General features: G+C 44.9%; 1 protein-coding gene across 1 annotated transcript in view; it reads right to left on the bottom strand.

Moving 5' to 3' along the window:
• Window positions 1-19236, bottom strand: part of LOC110522763 (cytosolic carboxypeptidase 6) — a 474879-nt gene that overhangs the window by 3339 nt on the left and 452304 nt on the right. The window contains exons 10-11 of the mRNA XM_036969475.1: window positions 15765-15914; window positions 14395-14557 (exon numbers count right to left, since the gene is read on the bottom strand). Coding sequence (XP_036825370.1) covers window positions 14395-14557; window positions 15765-15914 — 313 coding nt within the window. The remainder of the gene's footprint in view (window positions 1-14394; window positions 14558-15764; window positions 15915-19236) is intronic.

Consider the following 19236-nt stretch of genomic DNA (forward strand, 5'->3'; position numbering starts at 1 on the left):
GTATTTCGACCACCTTTGGCAGCGATGACAGCATTGATTATTCTCGGGTATGAGGCTAAAAGCTTGGCACACTTGTATTTGGGGAGTTTCTCCCATTCTTCTCTGCAGATCCTCTCAAGCTCTGTAACGATGGATGGGGAGCTTCGCTCCACAGCTATTTTCAGGTCTCTCTCGTGGTTAGAGCATTGGGTCAGTAACTGAAAGGTTGCTAGATCGAATCCCCGAGCTGACAAGGTAAAAATCTGCAATTCTGCCCCTGAACAAGGCAGTTAACCCACTGTTCCTAGGCCGTCATTGTAACTAAGAATTTGTTCTTAACTAACTAGCCTAGTTAAATAAATGTTAAATAAAATACATTAAAACAATTCAGAAACTTGTCCTGAAGCCACTCATGCGTTGTCTTGGCTGTGTGTTTAGGAATGTTGTCCTGTTGCCACAGTGTGAGCGCTCTGGAGCAAGTTTTCATCAAGGATCTCTCTGTACTTTGCTTCGTTCATCATTTCCTCAACCCTGACTATTCTCCATGATGCTGCCACCACAGGGATGGTGCCAGGTTTCCTCCAGACGTGAAGCTTGGCATTCAAGCCAAATAGTTCAATTTAGGTTTCATCAGACCAGAGAATCTTGTTTGTCATGGTCTGAGAGTAATTTAGGTGCCTTTTGGCAAACTCCAAGTGAGCTGTCATGTGCTTTTTACTGAGGAGTGGCTTCTGTCTGGCCCCTTTACCATAAAGGCCTGATTGGTGGAGTGCTGCAGAGATGGTTGTCATTCTGGAAGGTTCTCCCATCTCAACAGAGGAACTCTGGAGCTCTGTCAGAGTGACCATCAGGTTCTTGGTCACCTCCCTGACCAAGGCCCTGGTGTTAATAATCAGAGTTGAGTGTAATTGTGTCACTCATTGTGTAATTGTGTCACTCAAAACAACGTCCATCGTCATCATATTTTCCAGCATGCTCAATTGCAGGTTGATTTTCAGAATTGTTATGTCAAAATCTGTGTTTTGCATGTGCATTGATTGGTTGATTCATCTTATGCAACGAAAATATAAATACAATTACATTTTTCTAAACTAATCCAATTGGTTGGTAGTTTTATTGCACCACTTTGCCTGGATTCCAAAATGACATTGTAAGCCAGAATAACGTGATTTGCAGGCCTAATGTGGTCTGTAAACTAGGAGTTTCAGACAGCGGTGGAGTTTCAGACCACTGTGTTAGGGTCCTCAAAGAAAGTCCTTTGGATAAACAGTGCCTTTGGAAAGTACTCAGACCCTTTGACTATTTCCACATTTTGTTACATTACAGCCTTATTCTGAAATGGATTAAATAAAAAAATACCCTCAGCAATCTACACAAAATACCCCACAATGATTAAGTGAAAACAGATTATTTTTAAAATGTTTGATAATTTATAAAAAACAAATAGAAGAAATACCTTAAGTATTCAGACACCTTGCTATGACACTCAAATTGAGCTCAGGTGCATCCATCCTGATTCCATTGATCATCCTTGAGATGTTTCTACAACTTGATTGAAATCGAACTGAGGTAAATTCAATTTATTGGACATGATTTTGAAAGGCACACACCTGTCTATATAAGGTCCCACAGTTGATAGTTCATGTCAGAGCAAAAACCAAGCTATGAGGTCAAAGGAATTGTCCGTAGAGCTCCAAGACAGAATTGTGTCAAGGCACAGATTGGGGAAGGGTACCAAAAAATGTCAGCATTGAAGGTCTCCAAGAACACAGTGGACTCCATCATTCTTAAATGGAAGAAGTTTGGAACCACCAAGACTCTTCCAAGAGCTGGCCGCCCGGCCAAACTGAACAATCGAGGGGGAAGGGCCTTGGTCAGGGAGGTGACCAAGAACATGGATGGTCACTTTGACAGAGCTCCAGAGTTCCTCTGTGGAGATTGGATAACCTTCCAGAAGGACAACCATCTCTGCAACACTACACCAATCAGGCCTTTATGGTAGAGTGACCAGACGGAAGCCACTCCTCAGTAAAAAGCACATGACAGCCCGCTTGGAGTTTGCCAAAAGCCACCTAAAGACTTTAAGACCATAAGAAACAAGATTCTCTGGTCTGATGAAACCAAGATTGAACTCTTTGGTCATGGAATGACAATCGTCACATCTGGAGGAAACCTGGAACCATCCCTACGATGAAGCATGGTGGTGGCAGCATCATGCTGTTGGGATGTTTTTCAGCGGCAGGGACTGGGAGACTAATCAAGATCAAGGCAAAGATGAAAGTAAGAAATTTAAAAGAGATACTTGACGAAAACCTGCTTGTCACGAATACCACTTAAGGTGGCTCCCCTTCCTGCTTGGGTGGCGCCGGTCTATTAGCTGCCACCGATCCCTTTTTCCTTTTCGTTTGTTTTTTTGTCTAATTGTTTTCACCTGTTCCTCGTTAGGGTTTTGGGATGGGTGTTATTTAAGTTTGTTTTGCCCGCTGGTGTTTGTGCGGGCTTGTTGATTGTTACGTTTGGTGATGTATCGTGTTTTGTTTTTTTCGCTGTCCAGTGTGCGTCTAGGTTTTGGGTTGGTTTAGCGCCAGTGTTTTGGGCATTCACCCATGTTTTGGACCTGTTACGATTTGAAGGACATTAAAGCGTTTTCCCGTTCATTTTGCTCTCTGCATCTGACTCCTCACTCATTTCACTCACCCGTCGTTACACTGCTCCAGAGCACTCAGGACCTCAGACTGGGGCAAAGGTTCACCTTCCAAAAGGACAACGATCCAAAGCACACAGCCAATACAACGCAGGAGTGGCTTCGGGACAAGTCCTATGGGGACAAACTGAAGAACACTATATGTTTGGAAGATATGTTAGAAGAGCAACATATATTACTTCTAGCCCTCCACTGAAGTGATGGCTATAATTTTGAGGATTCTTTTGAAGACATGTAGCAGTACAAAATAGGCCTATCTACACTGAACAAAAATAGAAATGCAACATGCAACAATTTTAAAGAGAGCTACAGTTCATATAAGGAAATCAGTCAATTGAAATAAATTAATTAGGCCCTAATCTATGGATTTCACATGAATGGGAATACAGATATGCATCTGTTGGTAACAGATACTGTACCTTAAAAGAAAGTAGGGGCGTGGATCAGAAAACCAGTCAGTATCTGTTGTGACCACCATTTGCCCATACCAGAACCGCCACCATTAGGCAGTCTGTTCACAACATAGACATCAGCAAACCGCACGCCCACACAACGCCATAAACGCTGTCTGTCAGTTGAAACTGGGATTCATCCGTGAAGAGAACACTTCTCCAGCGTGGTAGTGGCCATCGAAGGTGAGCATTTGCCCACTGAAGTCAGTTACAACGCCGAACTGCAGTCAGGTCAGGACCCTGGTGAGGACGACGAGCACACAAGTTCTCTAAAATGACATTGGAGGTGGCTTATGGGTAGAGAAATGAACATGACATTTTCTGGCAACAGCTCTGGTGTACATTCCTGCAGTCAGCATGCCAATTGCACGCTCCCTCAAAATGTGAGACATCTGTAGCATTGTGTTGTGTGACAAAACTGCACATTTTAGAGGGGCACTTTATTGTCCACAGCACAAGGTGCACCTGTGTAATGATCATGCTGTTTAATTAGCTCCTTGATATGCCACACCTGTCAGGCGGATAGATTATCTTGGCAAAGGAGAAATGCTCACTAACCCGGATGTAAACACATTTGTGCACAAAATGTGAGAGAAATAAGTTTGGATATTTTATTTCAGCTAATTAAACATGGGACCAACACTTAACATGTTAAGTATATATTATTGTTCACTATATACAGATCTATTTTAACCTGCTCTACAGGATGTTATCCTAAGAGGTCATGCTACACCAGCCACTGGGAGACCACCATCTGTCATGTATCCTTGACATCTTCATTTTGACCTCGGGAAGTTTTGTGTTACCCCTTGGTCAACAGAAACGGCGCCAGCGTAAACGCATACTCCGAACAACGACAGAAATGGCCCAGGATCCCGTGGAGTGCAGATGGCCTCTCAGCTTGTGATGTCACATCTCACATCTATCACAGGAAGTTGGTGATGGACGAACGTTTCGGAAGGAGAGGACTTAATCTGCACCACAGCTACACACGGGACACTCCAGCACCCTGATTGGCTGCTGGCCCGTTGTCAAAGGCAACCAGAGCGGTCGGGATGGGCTGCTAGCGGCAGGAAGTGGGTCTCTGCCAAAGCACAGCTTGAGGGCCGCCCACAGAGGAGGGCAGAAATTTCTAAAATATTAACTCTACACACCAGGCAGGAAGAAAAGGTGCTGCATAGTCAAGGGGTGTAGAAGTTTGGCATCCCTTCTTGCAACAGTGCATAAAGAAAAAAAAATGCAGTTGACAACATGTAAGTCTTTCACTGACACAAAAAGACACATTCCACTTAGAACACACAGACAGTACATTTTCCCTTTCAGAATGAAGGCACAATTCAGAATTTCTCTTTTACTATCAAAGATTCTTCCAATTCCTTGTCTCCATAGAAAATAAGGCTGCCCAATATAAGTAGGTCCACTGGCACTGTCAGGCAGAGAATAAGCCTTCCCTGAAGGACCTTCTCTGCCAAGATGGACAATATCTTCCTCTTAGGCTAATTTCTATACTAAATCTACCTCCCTGGAGATAAACGCAGGACATAAGGAAAAAAGACTGGACACTAGACAGCTGGCTCTGAGCTCATTAGCAGTCCATTGTACTGTAATTCACAGAGAGGACAGGCCAGAGAATACAGGATGTCCCTAGGAAACAAGGCAAGAAATTGGGTGGTAAATTAGGGTGAGCGCTTCATCGCGTTATCAGATGGAAAACAGAACAGGGGAAGTAGACTACAGTCGATCTCAGAGAGGAATTCTGTGTGTGTGTAGCTTGCTGGTTAAGGTGATAGGAACTCACCTTTTAGTACATTGGAATGTCAGGTTGATGAGAAGGGGAGAGTTGTGCTGGATCTACAGTGGGGCAGAGAGGATGCTGCTGCAGCGTTGGAAGGAAGCAGCCTCTCTCTCTCTCTCTTTCTCTCTCATTGGATCGTGAGGAGGTTTAATATCTCTTCTATCCATCCTTGTAGGATCGATAAAGGCCTATGTTGTGACTCAAGGACGAGCCAACATGGGGCTGATGAGGTGACGAGACAACAGGGAAATGGACACTACACATTAGCTACGACAGATGATTTGTTTACCAGGCTGTTTATCTGCTTTCAGTGTCATGTGCCCAGTCTAAAGAAACAGACAGACGTACAATGATTCCCCAATGACAAGGAACAAGACATCAGCGTCCACAGCAGACCATTCCTAACAAGAAAACAAATTAGGGACATCAGCACCATCAATACCTTCAAGTGACAGGCCTGTCACCAGGGTGTCACAAAGAGCCAATTAACAATGCTAATTAAAACAGTAAACAGCGGTGGACAAAGGGAGCATGTTTTTCCCCCTGCAGCTCAACTATGCTCAAAGACCTTGTGTCATTTTCATATAGGACAAAAGCAACAAAACATCCATCTCCAACAAGAGGACACAACCAGGTAGTAAACTTTGTAGCTATTGTGTAAAGCTTCATTCATTTGACATACAACACCTGTTCCCCCTATAGACTTATGGCTCCCCCTTACAGACATCCAGACACAAAACACAGGCATCCATGCAGTAACAAAGACAAAGCACACACACACACACACACACACACACACACACATACACACACACACACACACACACAGCCATCAGATAGGGGCCCATCTTCAGCAGACTCCTAATCGGGAATGACAGCCGTGATATGGAGTAGCCCTGAGTGCTGCAGATCTGGGGTCTGTCCAGTGTCCGCTGCTTAAGAGGAGCAGAGGGTAGGCAGGCAGCAGATTTGGCCAGTGGCTAGATTGGTAAGTACGTACACAATGATGTCCATCTCACGCCATAAAGCTCTAGCTGGCTATTTAATCTGTCTGCCTAAAAGCCACTAGGGATGGTGATGGAAATATAATTTAATGAACCTGCGTCACAAGTCTCAAGTCTCCATGTGTACTGTCATGTAAGACAACTAATAGGGTTTTGATGAATAATTGCATTTGTTTGAGGATGAAAGTAAGCCGACACTGTGTGATTTAATGGAGGGGGGGGGGGGGGGGGGGGGGGGGGGGTAGGGGGGAGAGAAAGGAAGGCAACAATAGTAAAAAAAATTGCAACTGGGGGAGAATATTTGCCTGATATCCATCATTTGCATACTTGTCACTGTCCATCAATTATGTCTAACAATCAGTGAATACTGAAATGTTCTATTGGCAAGTTTGGTATTCAAATGTGAGTCTAGCTCCCGTGCTTTGTGCGTACCAATGTCATACTGTTGTCAGAATGATCTCCTAGACTGCAGTTAGCTGTCAGGCCGTGCGGTCTTCAGGCAGGGAACCAGTGGGCTGGTGATTGATGTTGAAGCCAGGAGGAACCACCGAGCTGTCCGGTTCCACATTGTGCTTCTAGTGCTGCATCAATTTATGTGTACGGAAGCCAGCACAACTTAAGTGAGGCAGAAATATCAAACTAAGGGTTTGACAACATGGCCGTGCTTGAGTGAGACTTTTACTGTGAGACCCAGGGATAATGGGTATTTCAGGAGCCGTCTAGAGCCTAAAGGACAGGGGGAAATGGCACACACCCGGAACATGGAGCAGTCTCTCTTCAGTGGATTCAAGTCCAGCGCTGGACTTGTTAACTTGTCAAAGTAAAAAGGGCAACACGTAGATGCCTCTCACCACTGGCATGTCTGGGCATATGACACAGCTAGTGATGGAGTTCATCGTCCAATCAACCCTCACCATCTTACTTTGAGTAAATGGAAGGCATTGCGTAAAGTTTTATAAAATACCAAAAAGTGGAAGATTTGAAAGTCACAGAGTACTTGCTCTCTCAGTCAAAGCGTCAAGCTGGGTTTTGAATAAGGTCCCAGATTCTCTCAACCTTCACAATTGCTGGTCTCTCTGTTAATGATGCTCTGACATTACAGTGTGTATACAACCCAACATAAAAAAATATGTTTGATGGAGAAAATAGAATAACCTGAAAACCCACACAATAACCTAAAGGACAAAATAGAATAACCTGAAAACCCACACAATAACCTAAAGGACAAAATAGAATAACCTGAAAACCCACACAATAACCTAAAGGACAAAATAGAATAACCTGAAAACCCACACAATAACCTAAAGGACAAAATAGAATAACCTGAAAATCCACACAATAACCTAAAGGACAAAATAGAATAACCTGAAAACCCACACAATAACCTAAAGGACAAAATAGAATAACCTGAAAACCCAAACAATAACCTAAAGGACAAAATAGAATAACCTGAAAACCCACACAATAACCTAAAGGACAAAATAGAATAACCTGAAAACCCACACAATAACCTAAAGGACAAAATAGAATAACCTGAAAACCCACACAATAACCTAAAGGACAAAATAGAATAACCTGAAAACCCACACAATAACCTAAAGGACAAAATAGAATAACCTGAAAACCCACACAATAACCTAAAGGACAAAATAGAATAACCTGAAAACCCACACAATAACCTAAAGGACAAAATAGAATAACCTCGACACAAGGATAAACCAAATGTGCCTGCTCTGTCCTGCTTCAGAGATATTACACATACTTAAAGTACCACATCACTTTTTAAGAAAAAACCTTTTCATTTATCTATAGAAAACAGCTCCCCAACAAAGTCTTTGAGCAAGCGACTGGTACTATACCTTCAGCTAGATGAGTGCTCATCTCCTCATAATGTTTCCCATACCCATCCACGAAGAGCCATAACAGACCAACACAGAGACTTTAGACTCAGAGGGACACCAGTCCTATGCAGCCTCTATGGAATCTTCCCAATATAAGAACAAAGCAAATGCCACAGTGAATTCTCAGCAAGAAACATAATTTCTCTCCATTTTGTGTGCGATTACAGGTGGTGCTAAATCATTAAACGACAGGAAATATTCCAACTGCTCTGGTGGGGAACATTCACAGCTTGCTCATCCAATATAATGAGTCTTTAATACCTGGGTTACCATCCACAGGGGAAGGAAAGGAAGGACAAATTTGTGAGATTGAAAAATTTCCCATCCAGCACCCTCTCTGAGGCCCTCTATGCTGTGATAAAGGCCCATGCTACTAGACAGGTTAGGATTTCAATGCCGGTGGCTACAATAGTCTCAGCAGCAGATCGGAGAAGGTTGGGTTAATTTGGGGTCCAGGTAATTATTTATTTGTCATGAATTTGTTTTTTGGAGCGGGATGGGGGTTGCAAAGCTTAAAGGTCTTTGTTGATGATTTGCACGCTCCATAGGCCAGATCACTGGTGCGTAAAAGCGACATGGCTGGTTCCTTCAACCTGTCTGACCCCAATTTTTGCTCTACATGAAGTCTCCGCTGTCCTCTCCCGTCGTAGAGCTGACACTCCCCATCCCCAGGCCCAGCCTCACGCAGCCCCCAGGGCCTGTTCTTGTCTGACCTTCAGCACCCCACCTCCCCTACCATGACTCAGTCCTCCCCTCCACCTCCCCATCACCCACCACGCTCGCCTCACCATGGAATTACTATACAATGCTCTGCCATTTAGATGAATACCTCACTTAATCCATCTTGCTCTCAGCCAGCGGACTTTAGCACAGAGAGACCAACAAAGACTGCCAGTAAACACTGCTGCTCCCGAAGCATAAAGGGGGGGTGTGACGGGCCACCGCAGCTCTGTTCAGTTTTCTCATCTCTTTCTTGAAGCCCAATGCACAGCGACAAATAATCAAGGGACTTGTTATGCCCTGGTTATTTGGCATAGTGACCACCTATCTATGCAGTATGATGCTGGCTATCACCGTGGTTATGCTATGTACATACATATTACAGAAGCAACTTCTGTTCCAACTGTCTTCTCTATACAGCACATCTGTTTCATGTGGGAAAACAAAAAAAGGAACACGTTCAAGGAGAGGGAAAGTTGTGACTCTTTCCACACAGTAAATTGCTTTTTTTTGTGGTTTCCATCCCATTTTTGACACTAAGGGAAAATAATCTCCTGGCTACAGAGTAATTCTACGTGGATGGGTTTCTTATTATAGAGAGCCAGTCAACTAGTCCTTGGACTTGACGGTTCAGTGAAACACTAGGTGGGGAAAAAGCACTGAGTGAAATGAGAAGTTTGAAGATGGCTCTACAGTAGATAGCTGCAATCTGACCAATTCTGCTATTTTCAGTTTTTTTTATGCTGTGTGATTTTATATAATATTTCCGCCATTATTTCCTATGACCAAAAACAGCTTCTGGACATCAGAACAGCGATCACTAGAGATCATTCGATTTGGTTGAAGATTTCTACTTCAAGGAGTAGACAGCTGTGGATGTACTGCTCTTTCCAGACCAGGCCCTAATCGCGGGCCTCAAAAGAGGAAGAGAGGCAAACGAGCAGGCTTCCTGACGAGACTAAATGGATGATATAACGCCTCTACCCTTCGTTCTATTGGTGAACATAGAGAACAACATGGACGAGCTCCGTTTGAGACAATGGGAGCTGAAGAACTATAATATCCTATGTTTCTCGGAGTCGTGGCTGAACAAAGACTATGGATAATATACTGTACATCTAGCAAGTTTTTCTATGCATCATCAAGACCGAACATCAGCTTTGGGTAAGGATAAGGGGGAGGTGTGTGCCTCTTTGTTAACTACAGCTGGTGCGCAATCTCTAATACTAAGGAAGTCTCAAGGTTTTGCTCACTTGAGTTCTTATACCTCATGATAAACTGCAGACATACTATTTACCAAGTGAGTTTTCCTTCACATTTTTCATAGCTGTCTATTTACCACCGTAAACCGATGCTGGCACTAAGATAAAGCTGCATAGGGCAATAAGCAAACAAGAAAGCGCACATCCAGAGGCAATGCAAGGAAACAGAAATCCGTCTTACCTCATTTTTAGCAGCATGTCACTTGTGCAACCAGAGGCAAAAAAAAAACACATACAAAGCTCTCCCTCACCCTCCATTTGGCAAATCTGACCATAACTCTATCCTCCTGATTCTTGCTTACAAGTAAAAACGAACAGGAAATACCAGCACTCAATTCTGAAGTGGTCCGACGAAGTGGATGCTAAGCTACAGGACTGTTTCGCTAGCACAGACTGGAATATGTTCCGGGATTCATCCGAAAACATTGAGGTGTATAGCACATCAGTCAGTGGCTTCATTAATAAGAGCACCAACAATATCGTCCCCACAGCGACCTCATGTAAATATCCCGACCAGATACAGGCAACATCTGCACTGAGCTAAAGGCTAGAGCTGCCGCTTTCAAGGAGCCCCCAGGTGGTGAGGGTAGGCCACAACACATCTGCCACACTGACCTTTAACACGGAGGCTTCTCAGGGGTAAGTGCTTAGTCCCCTCCCGTACTCCCTGTTCACCCAGAACTGCGTGGCTGCACACGACTCCAACACCATTATTAAGTTTGCTGACGATGATGGTGGTTGCCTGATCAACGATAATGATGAGTGTGACGCCAGGACAACAACCTCTCCCTCAACATCAGCAAGACAAAGGAGCTGATCCTGGACTACAGGAAATGAGGGCCCCAATCCACATCAACAGGGCTGTAGTGGAGCGGGTTGAGAGATTCAAGTTCCTCGGTGTCCACATCACTAAGGAATTATCATGGTCCACACTCACCAACACACTCGTGAAGAAGGCTGCTCAGGAAGCTGAAAAGATTTGGCAAGGGCCCTCAGATCCTCAAAAAGTTCTACAGCTGCACCATTGAGAGCATCTTGACTGGCTGCATCACCACTTGGTATGACAACTGCTTGGCATTCGACCACAAAGTGCTACAGAGGGTAGTGGGTACAGCCCAGTGCATTACTGGGGCCGAGCTCCCTGCCATCCAGGAACTCTATACCAGGCAGAGGAAGGCCCTAAAAATTATCAAAGACTTCAGTCACCCAAGTCATAGACTGTTCTCTCTGCTACCACGCGGCAAGCGGTACTGATGCAGCAACTCTGGAACCAACAGGACCCTGAACAGCTTCTACCCCCAAGCCATAAGACTGCTAAACAGTTAGTTAAATAGTTATGCAAATAGCTACCCGGACGATCTGCATTGACCTTTTTTTGCATGAACTCTTTTGACTCCTCACATACGCTGCTGCTACTGTTGATCTATCCTGTTGCCTAGTCACTTTATCATTACCTATATGTACATACCTGGTTCAATTACCTCGTACCCCTGCACATTGACTCACATTGTACTGGTACCCAATGTACTGTATATAGCCAAGTTATTGTTATTCGTTGTGTTTATTCCTCGTGTTATTATTTTTCAATTATTTCTCTTTTTATCATTCTGCGTTGTTGGGAAGGGCCCGTAAGTAAGTATTTCACTGCTAGTCTACGCCTGTTGTTTACGAAGCGTGTGACAAATAACATTTGATTTGATTTGATTTGACACCCCAGCATCAGTCACAGGCTTTACAGACTTTTTGATATACACAAGATCAAATAATAAACAAACAATTAAACAAAGAAGTGAATGGATTCCCTATTTTTTATTTATTTCACCTTTATTTAACCACGTAGGCTAGTTGAGAACAAGTTCTCATTTGCAACTGCGACCTGGCCAAGATAAAGCAAAGCAGTGTGACACAGACAACAACACAGAGTTACACATGGAGTAAACAATAAACAAGCCAATAACACAATAAACAAGTCAATGACACAGTAGAAAAAAGAAAGTCTATATACAGTGTGTGCAAAAGGCATGAATAAATAGGGCATAGGAGCGAATAATTACAGTTTAGCAGATTAACACTGGAGTGATAAATGAGCAGAGGATGTGCAAGTAGAGATACTGGTGTGCAAAAAGCAGCAAAGTAAATAAAATAAAAACAGTATGGGGATGAGGTAGGTAGATTGGGTGGGCTATTTACAGATGGACTATGTACAGCTGCAGCGATCGGTTAGCTGCTCAAATAGTTGATGTTTAAAGTTGGTGAGGGAAATAAAAGTCTCCAACTTCAGAAATTTTAGCAATTCGTTCCAGTCACTGGCAGCAGAGAACTGGAAGGAAAGGCGGCCAAATGAGGTGTTTGCTTAGGGGATGATCAGTGAGATATACCTGCTGGAACGTGTGCTACGGGTGGGTGTTGTTATCGTGACCAGTGAACTGAGATAAGGCGGAGCTTTACCTAGCATAGACTTGTAGATGACCTGGAGCCAGTGGGTCTGGCGACGAATATGTAGCGAGGGCCAGCCGACTAGAGCATACAGGTCGCAGTGGTGGGTGGTATAAGGTGATTTGGTAACAAAACGGATGGCACTGTGATAGACTGCATCCAGTTTGCTGAGTAGAGTGTTGGAAGCTATTTTGTAGATGACATTGCCGACGTCGAGGATCGGTAGGATAGTCAGTTTTACTAGGGTAAGTTTGGCGGCGTGAGTGAAGGATGCTTTGTTGCGAAATAGAAAGCCGATTCTAGATTTGATTTTGGATTGGAGATGTTTAATATGAGTCTGGAAGGAGAGTTTACAGTCTAGCCAGACACCTAGGTATTTATAGTTGTCCACATATTCTAGGTTGGAACCGTCCAGGGTGGTGATGCTAGTCGGGCGGGCGGGTGCGGGCAGCGAACGGTTGAAAAGCATGCCTTTGGTTTTACTAGCGTTTAAGAGCAGTTGGAGGCCACGGAAGGAGTGCTGTATGGCATTGAAGCTCGTTTGGAGGTTAGTTAGCACAGTGTCCAAGGAAGGGCCAGAAGTATACAGAATGGTGTCGTCAGCGTAGAGGTGGATCAGGGAATCGCCCCCAGCAAGAGCGACATCATTGATATATACAGAGAATCGGCCCGAGAAATAAGGGTGGCTGGCAGTGTGTTATCTACAGTGTGACAGAGTGATACCAGGCAGGGCTATAGCTACACAGAGCAGAGCCACACACAGACAGCTCACCCTCCTGACACTAGAGGGCACTTAGGCTACACATAATATCTCCTCTCATCTCAGGCAATCTGGACACTGCACAGTACACTTTCTGCCTGTAGGCTGAAGCTTCACACCACTCTGGTTTTCTGCCTCTTCTCTATCCCGTGGATCTGAGCTGTGTCAAGGTAATACAAGGTAAACTGATGGAAAGCTTGAGTCTATAGAGAATGTCAATTTAACCCTGAATCCCTTTGGAGTGTACAAAACACTGCGATTAACAGGCCTGCTGTATTCTAGTCTTCGTCACAACGAAAGCAGAACCCACGTGCTCTCTACCTCTTTTCTACATAAAATCAATGGGGCAGGTGCCGCCTTCCCACTGTCACTATGTATCTGTCGGAACATGAGAGCAAGGCAGTGCGATAGGGGCTGACCTGACTCATCCACACCTCAGTCCTGCGCTGCATGCCAATCGAGCCAGGCCTCCGATAATGACTCCTGGAATAATTAAGAAATCAATAGGCTCTCGTCTGGCCCTAAATGAGAGGTTGTTACTATAGGAGCAGGCAGCATGTGGATAAACGCTAGGGGATGGAGCGCCACTACAATAGCCTGACATTATCACCCTCAGCCCTCATTACTGGGCTCTACAGACGTCTGTTCTGTTGCCTGGTGTACAGACATCACTGGCCCAGAAAACTGTACAGGGCTGGCTTTTGTCTACCTAGGAGCAGCATTGATTTGGGGAATCAGAGCTTTTGTAGTCTGGGGTATCTCCCTTAAGAGGACACAAATGTAATCTGCCCACAGTGCCCAATCTCTGCTCACTGGCAGGGCTCTCAAGAAGAAATCGGATTCTGTTTGCGACGCGTTTTGTTGTCCAAAAATACAGAAAACACAGTTTGCTGGCTCAATGACACAAGCCTTTCAATACATGAGGCAACAAGCAAACAATCTACACAGGACTCTATCACACACCTTCCTGGGACATAACCTCACACTCAATATCCCTTTAAACCAATCTATATGTGCTGCAGCCTGTATCCAACGAGTCCCAAGCACCAGAACACCACAATTCCCTGTGCTCCTCTTGCCTCTATTCTACCTGGATGGTCAGGATGTATTGATTGAACTATCAATCAACTCTGACATCCATACAGCATGATTTCTATGGGATGTGAAGCTCAGAAGTTTGGGGAAGTTAGGGGAGGGAGGGAGAAATGGAGGAAACATCAGTGAGGTACACATGTTGTGTACTCAATCTCTGTCTCTCCTCCAGATGCCTCCTTTCCTCTCCCCCAACAGCCAGCGGGAGAGGTAGGGGAGGCTGAAAAGAATGGGGAGCCTGGCCAGGCCACCTGGGGCCCCTAATGAGGACAATGAGAGAGAAGGATACAGGTGTCCTCTGTGTAGGGAACGGGCGCCGTGCTCCCTGCTGCCATGTAGCTGTAGAAGGACACCTCCAGGGTGTAGCAGTAGGACATGTCGTCCAGCAGGCCGCCCAGGAAGCGCCTCCCGGTGCCAGCTTTCACAACATCACGGTTAAACGATGTGTTGGACTGTGGGGGTGAAACACACTGTTAACAGAGTGCATTCTACTATACCAGCATTATAATTCAAATGAGATTTAATTAGTCCGAAAAATGACAAAATATATTTTGCATACGGATGTGGGATCTTAATTTGATCACCCTGTTGCAGGAGAACTTTCCGGCAATGCAGTGTATTTGAGGTTTAAAAAGTATTCTGAAGTTTGTAATTTGCAATTTTCCCACTACAAAAATGCCCATTAATTATAATTTCACATTTCCTGTTGCTGCAGGATTTTTTTCCTGCTGTAGCAAACAGGCTCAAATTAAGATCCTACATCTGTAGAAGTGTGTTGGTTAATTTCAATGCTTCATTCTAACAATGCCTATACTACTCATTGCAGTCTTGTTGTTATGCATAGTAACATGGATTGTAAGTCAGCTTCAGCATTTAACATGATTCAGTCAATTTAGGAAGTTTCCATTGCCCTTCAGTTCACTCAACTTGAATGGAATATGACCCCTGTAACTTAAATGCAGACTTCCACTCCTGGCAGAACTTATTGAGTTCTATGACTATGTGCTTTGGGCAGTGCTGAATGAGCAGTAAGAAAAGAGCACAGTAAGGGACATGACTTCTGGCCAGCTGTCACCGCTACTATACACACCCCAACGGTATACACACACACGCACACACACACGCACACATGCAGGCATACACACTGCTGTAGACAAAGATGAGCTCTTTATTGAGACAGCATCACAAATAACCAGTGGACAATCTGTGATATCCTTTATGTATGGACGGTGGCAAAAATTATTTTAGCTGTTGAAAGAATTTCCGTGTGTACTGGTGAAGAAAGTATATGAGAGCTGTGAACGTGTCGCTGCACAGAAAAGGTTATTCTTCTGGCTATACTGTATGTAACTGGCACTGCTGAAAAATTGCACTTTGGCTGAGCGCTGAAGGTCAGTGTGGCTGGGAGGAGGAGGGAAACAGACTTTTCAAATATAAAGCTTCCACACCCAGCTCTATGATAGATCTCAGTTTACCCTGTGGTTCATGCAGTCACTATTGTAGCATAGACAACTAGCACCTGCTATTATGTGGGCTGTATTCCTGTGGAACATCTGTGAGATGAGTAGGGTTAGGATTGATATGGCCTGACCAGGGAAAACTCTGGGCCCTGCAGTAGTTGTAAAGTTTTCCCTGGTATGATTGATGTGAGGAACTTACGAAGGAGAAGTCTGGGGCGTTTTGGCAGAGCAGGCGAGGGAACACGGCCTGTCTCTGGACTCTCTCCTCCTCCTCAAACACGTTCCCGTACATGAAGCCATTCATCATGGTGGAGTGGGCGTGCACATCAATGTAGAACTCCAGACCCACCTTTTGTGTACGCCACAAACAAATACAGACAGACAGACAAACAAAGAGAAATATAGAGAAAGCAGTGGTGTCACAAATGGAGTGTAGACCTCCTGAATATACACCATTTACACATTTCATAGCCATTGCCATTTCCATCAAAATGTAAAGTTCTTGATTTGACTGAGACTCCTTGCCTACACTGTTTTCATATGCCCACAGCGTGGATTCAATCGAGCACAAAACAAGTGGGAACAACAACAACCAAGCTGTGTCACACAAATGCTTTGGTTGGCTGTGGAGGGCAGCTTCCTGGGGTGGACAGCGGGAAGCGGCGGCATGGGAGGGCCATCTGAAAGACGACTCTCAGAGGTGGCAGAGCAGCAGAGGAGAAAGCACAGAGGAGATGACACACCTCCCACAGCGACAGAGAGAGAGAGAGAGAGAGTGAGAGAGAGAGAGAGAGAGAGAGAGAGAGAGAGAGAGAGAGAGAGAGAGAGAGGGGAAGGGCGGGGGTAAGAATGATAGGATACAAGTCCTATTTTTATCCCCAGTAGAGCCCAGGGACAGAGCTAAAGAGAGGAGTGCTCAGGAGACAGTATTGGTGGCCCCACACAGAGGAGATATGAAGACTGGCTGGGGGTGACCCCTCCAGATACAGCTGCACAACAATACAACAGTCCAGCCCACACACAATCAGGCTTTACTCAGACTACCAGGTACTGTAGCTACACTCCTGAGGAGCTGAGAGGAATACACTATGAGAGCCAGCTGCCACACACTCAAGAACACACACACACACACACACACACACACACACACCAGATCACATCTGCGTCAGTACACACCTCTCATAATTAATTCTGGCTTTATTTCAGAAGTTTGGCTTTAAAAGACAGAGATAAAAGTGGTGCTATATGGCGATAGACATTCTTCTAGGGACAGTCTTGTGAAAATCTCCTCAGTTGACAAGGCTGCATAGCAGAGGTAACACAGTGGGGAATAAAAGTTCAGTTTCATGTTAGAGAATTGTAGAATGAAATTCCAGGCCAATCCCATGCTACTGTGGCCAGTGTATAAAGCTCTCTCTCTCTCTAGCCATGGATACGGTGAAGCAGGTGTAATGAGCCCTCTCTCACTCTCACTCCCCCTGACCCCTCATTCCCCAGCACAGCCCAGCACAGCCTCCTTTCACTCCATATTTATTTTTCTTTCATTCTTTCTTCCCTCTCTCTCTCCTTCTCCTCTCATTACACATTCCAGAGCGTATCTCAGTTCCCGGGGGTCGTCAGGCGGTAGGGAGGGATGGAGAAGGAGAGGAAAAGGAGGGGGGAGAGGGCGACGCAATGCTTGAAATTCTGCTCACAGCCAAAGCAATTTCCTGGCAAGCGCGGTGCTGTCAGCTGCTCTGATGGCTGGCTGTGAAATATTGTGGCTGGGAGTGGGCCGGCAGCAGGCTCTGGCAGGCAGATCGATTGAGACCGAGAGGAAGAGCGGGAAACAACAAAAAAGGGAAAAAGAAAGCAAAACACAGCCGCCATTAAGGCAGCTCCATCAGGCAGTTGAAGGAGTTCCCACTTCCCAGTGTCTGCTAGAGGCAGAAAGCCCTCTAATCGGCAACGCTCACCCAGGTAAAGGGAGGAGGGTGTGGAGGGTGTTGGGACTTCGGAACCACCTAGTGGGATTTTTTACACACACGTAAAATGACCCTTCCCCCTGTTAAAGTACAGCTCAAATGATGGAGTACTGCATGAAATGGCATAATTTTCTCTGGTACCAAGCTTCTGCAACGTAAAGTACAGCTTGGCTCGACTGCTTTGCTCTGTTAACAATGTAAATTAAGAATCAAAATGAAATGTTCGCACAGCATTGGGTCGCTTAAATGGCCACGCTCCAGCGGCTTACTCCAGAATTATACAAAAGATTCAAGCTGGGAAGCCAAAGTGAATCACCAACAGCATCTCCCAGTCTCCAAACAAGGAGTCACTCGACCCTAAGTGGTGATTTCCCTTAATATCTCAAGGACAATGGAAGTACAACGATACAGCGAAGTTCAATCCAGCCCACAATGTCAACTGAGCGTTAGCATAACAGTCTCCTAATGTGCTGTCAATCACAGGCAGACAGGACTGTGAGGCTGGAGCAGTGATTGATTGTTTAATTACCAACCCACTTTGACCTAGAGAATTGTTCATTTGAAATTGTAATCAAGCAATTAGAGGCAATTAAGAAATGTAGAGAAGGAAAGTCAAAAGACAATCTGAGTGTAGAGGCTTTACAAATTAAATGTCTCAGAGAGAGAGAGAGAGCGAGAGAGGAAGAGGGAGAGAGAGAGAGGGTGAGAGAGAGACCAGCTTGATAGGTAGCAGTTCCTACAACTCAATAGAAGGAATTGGACTAAACTGGGGTTGCTCCAGTTTAGTTTAATGGGGAAGGTCAAATTAATTTTGTCAGACAAGTACTTATCTGCTACATATTAATTAGTTTGGGCCATAAACAGTTTGGCTTATCTTAACACAGATTTTTTTTTTTTTTTTTTGGGGGGGGGGGGGGGGGGGGGTGATTTAAGCAGGATTACAGACTAAAGGCAGATTCTCTCACAATGCCCTTAGCATCAGCAATACCTCTAAAAGAAACCCTAGCTAGGTTCAGTGGAATTTACTGCATCAAACGTTTCCTCTCTGCTGACATTATTAACATACAGCCATTACTCCAACATCCAGGGCACGTAGAGTGTTTATACATTTAGAATAAAACCTATAAGTATCCGTGTATGACTGGGGAGCAGAGTTATGAGTGATACAGTGCATTCGGTGGGTGGGTCCCAGTGGGATACAGAGAGAGAACAGACATGGCAGTGCTCAATCCTGTAAGCCCCTCATTCTCTCTCTGCCACAGACTGATTGATGGACGTATTTGTTCCTTTTTAACACAGAGGTGACTTGTAATCAAGCTGAACGGGCACTCAGACAGCACTCTGCAACAGGGCTGTTAATGCTTCGTAAGCAGCTGCATCTGTCTGGAAGCCCTGTGTGCCAGGAAAGTCTGTTACTCCATCTATCCACCTCCCAACCTCTCACACACCCTGGGTCTGTTTGGTGGATCTATGCCCCCATTGTGTCACCAAAGCATCTTTAGTACAAACAGCACGAAACTAGAGAGACACCCCAAATGGCTTCCTCTGCCGTGCCATTTTCTTGTTCTTTGCCTGTGAGAGCCAGACAGTTCTGCTTCAAACTGGAATAGGCGGTTAAGGAATTGAAAAGGGGGAGTAATGATGGCGACAAATTGGCCGTAAATCTCGGAAATGGATAAGAAATGGGCCGATGACACCAGAGGACAT

The sequence above is a fragment of the Oncorhynchus mykiss genome, chromosome 30 (genome assembly GCF_013265735.2).
Source record: "Oncorhynchus mykiss isolate Arlee chromosome 30, USDA_OmykA_1.1, whole genome shotgun sequence".
Classification (NCBI taxonomy): Eukaryota; Metazoa; Chordata; class Actinopteri; order Salmoniformes; family Salmonidae; genus Oncorhynchus; species Oncorhynchus mykiss.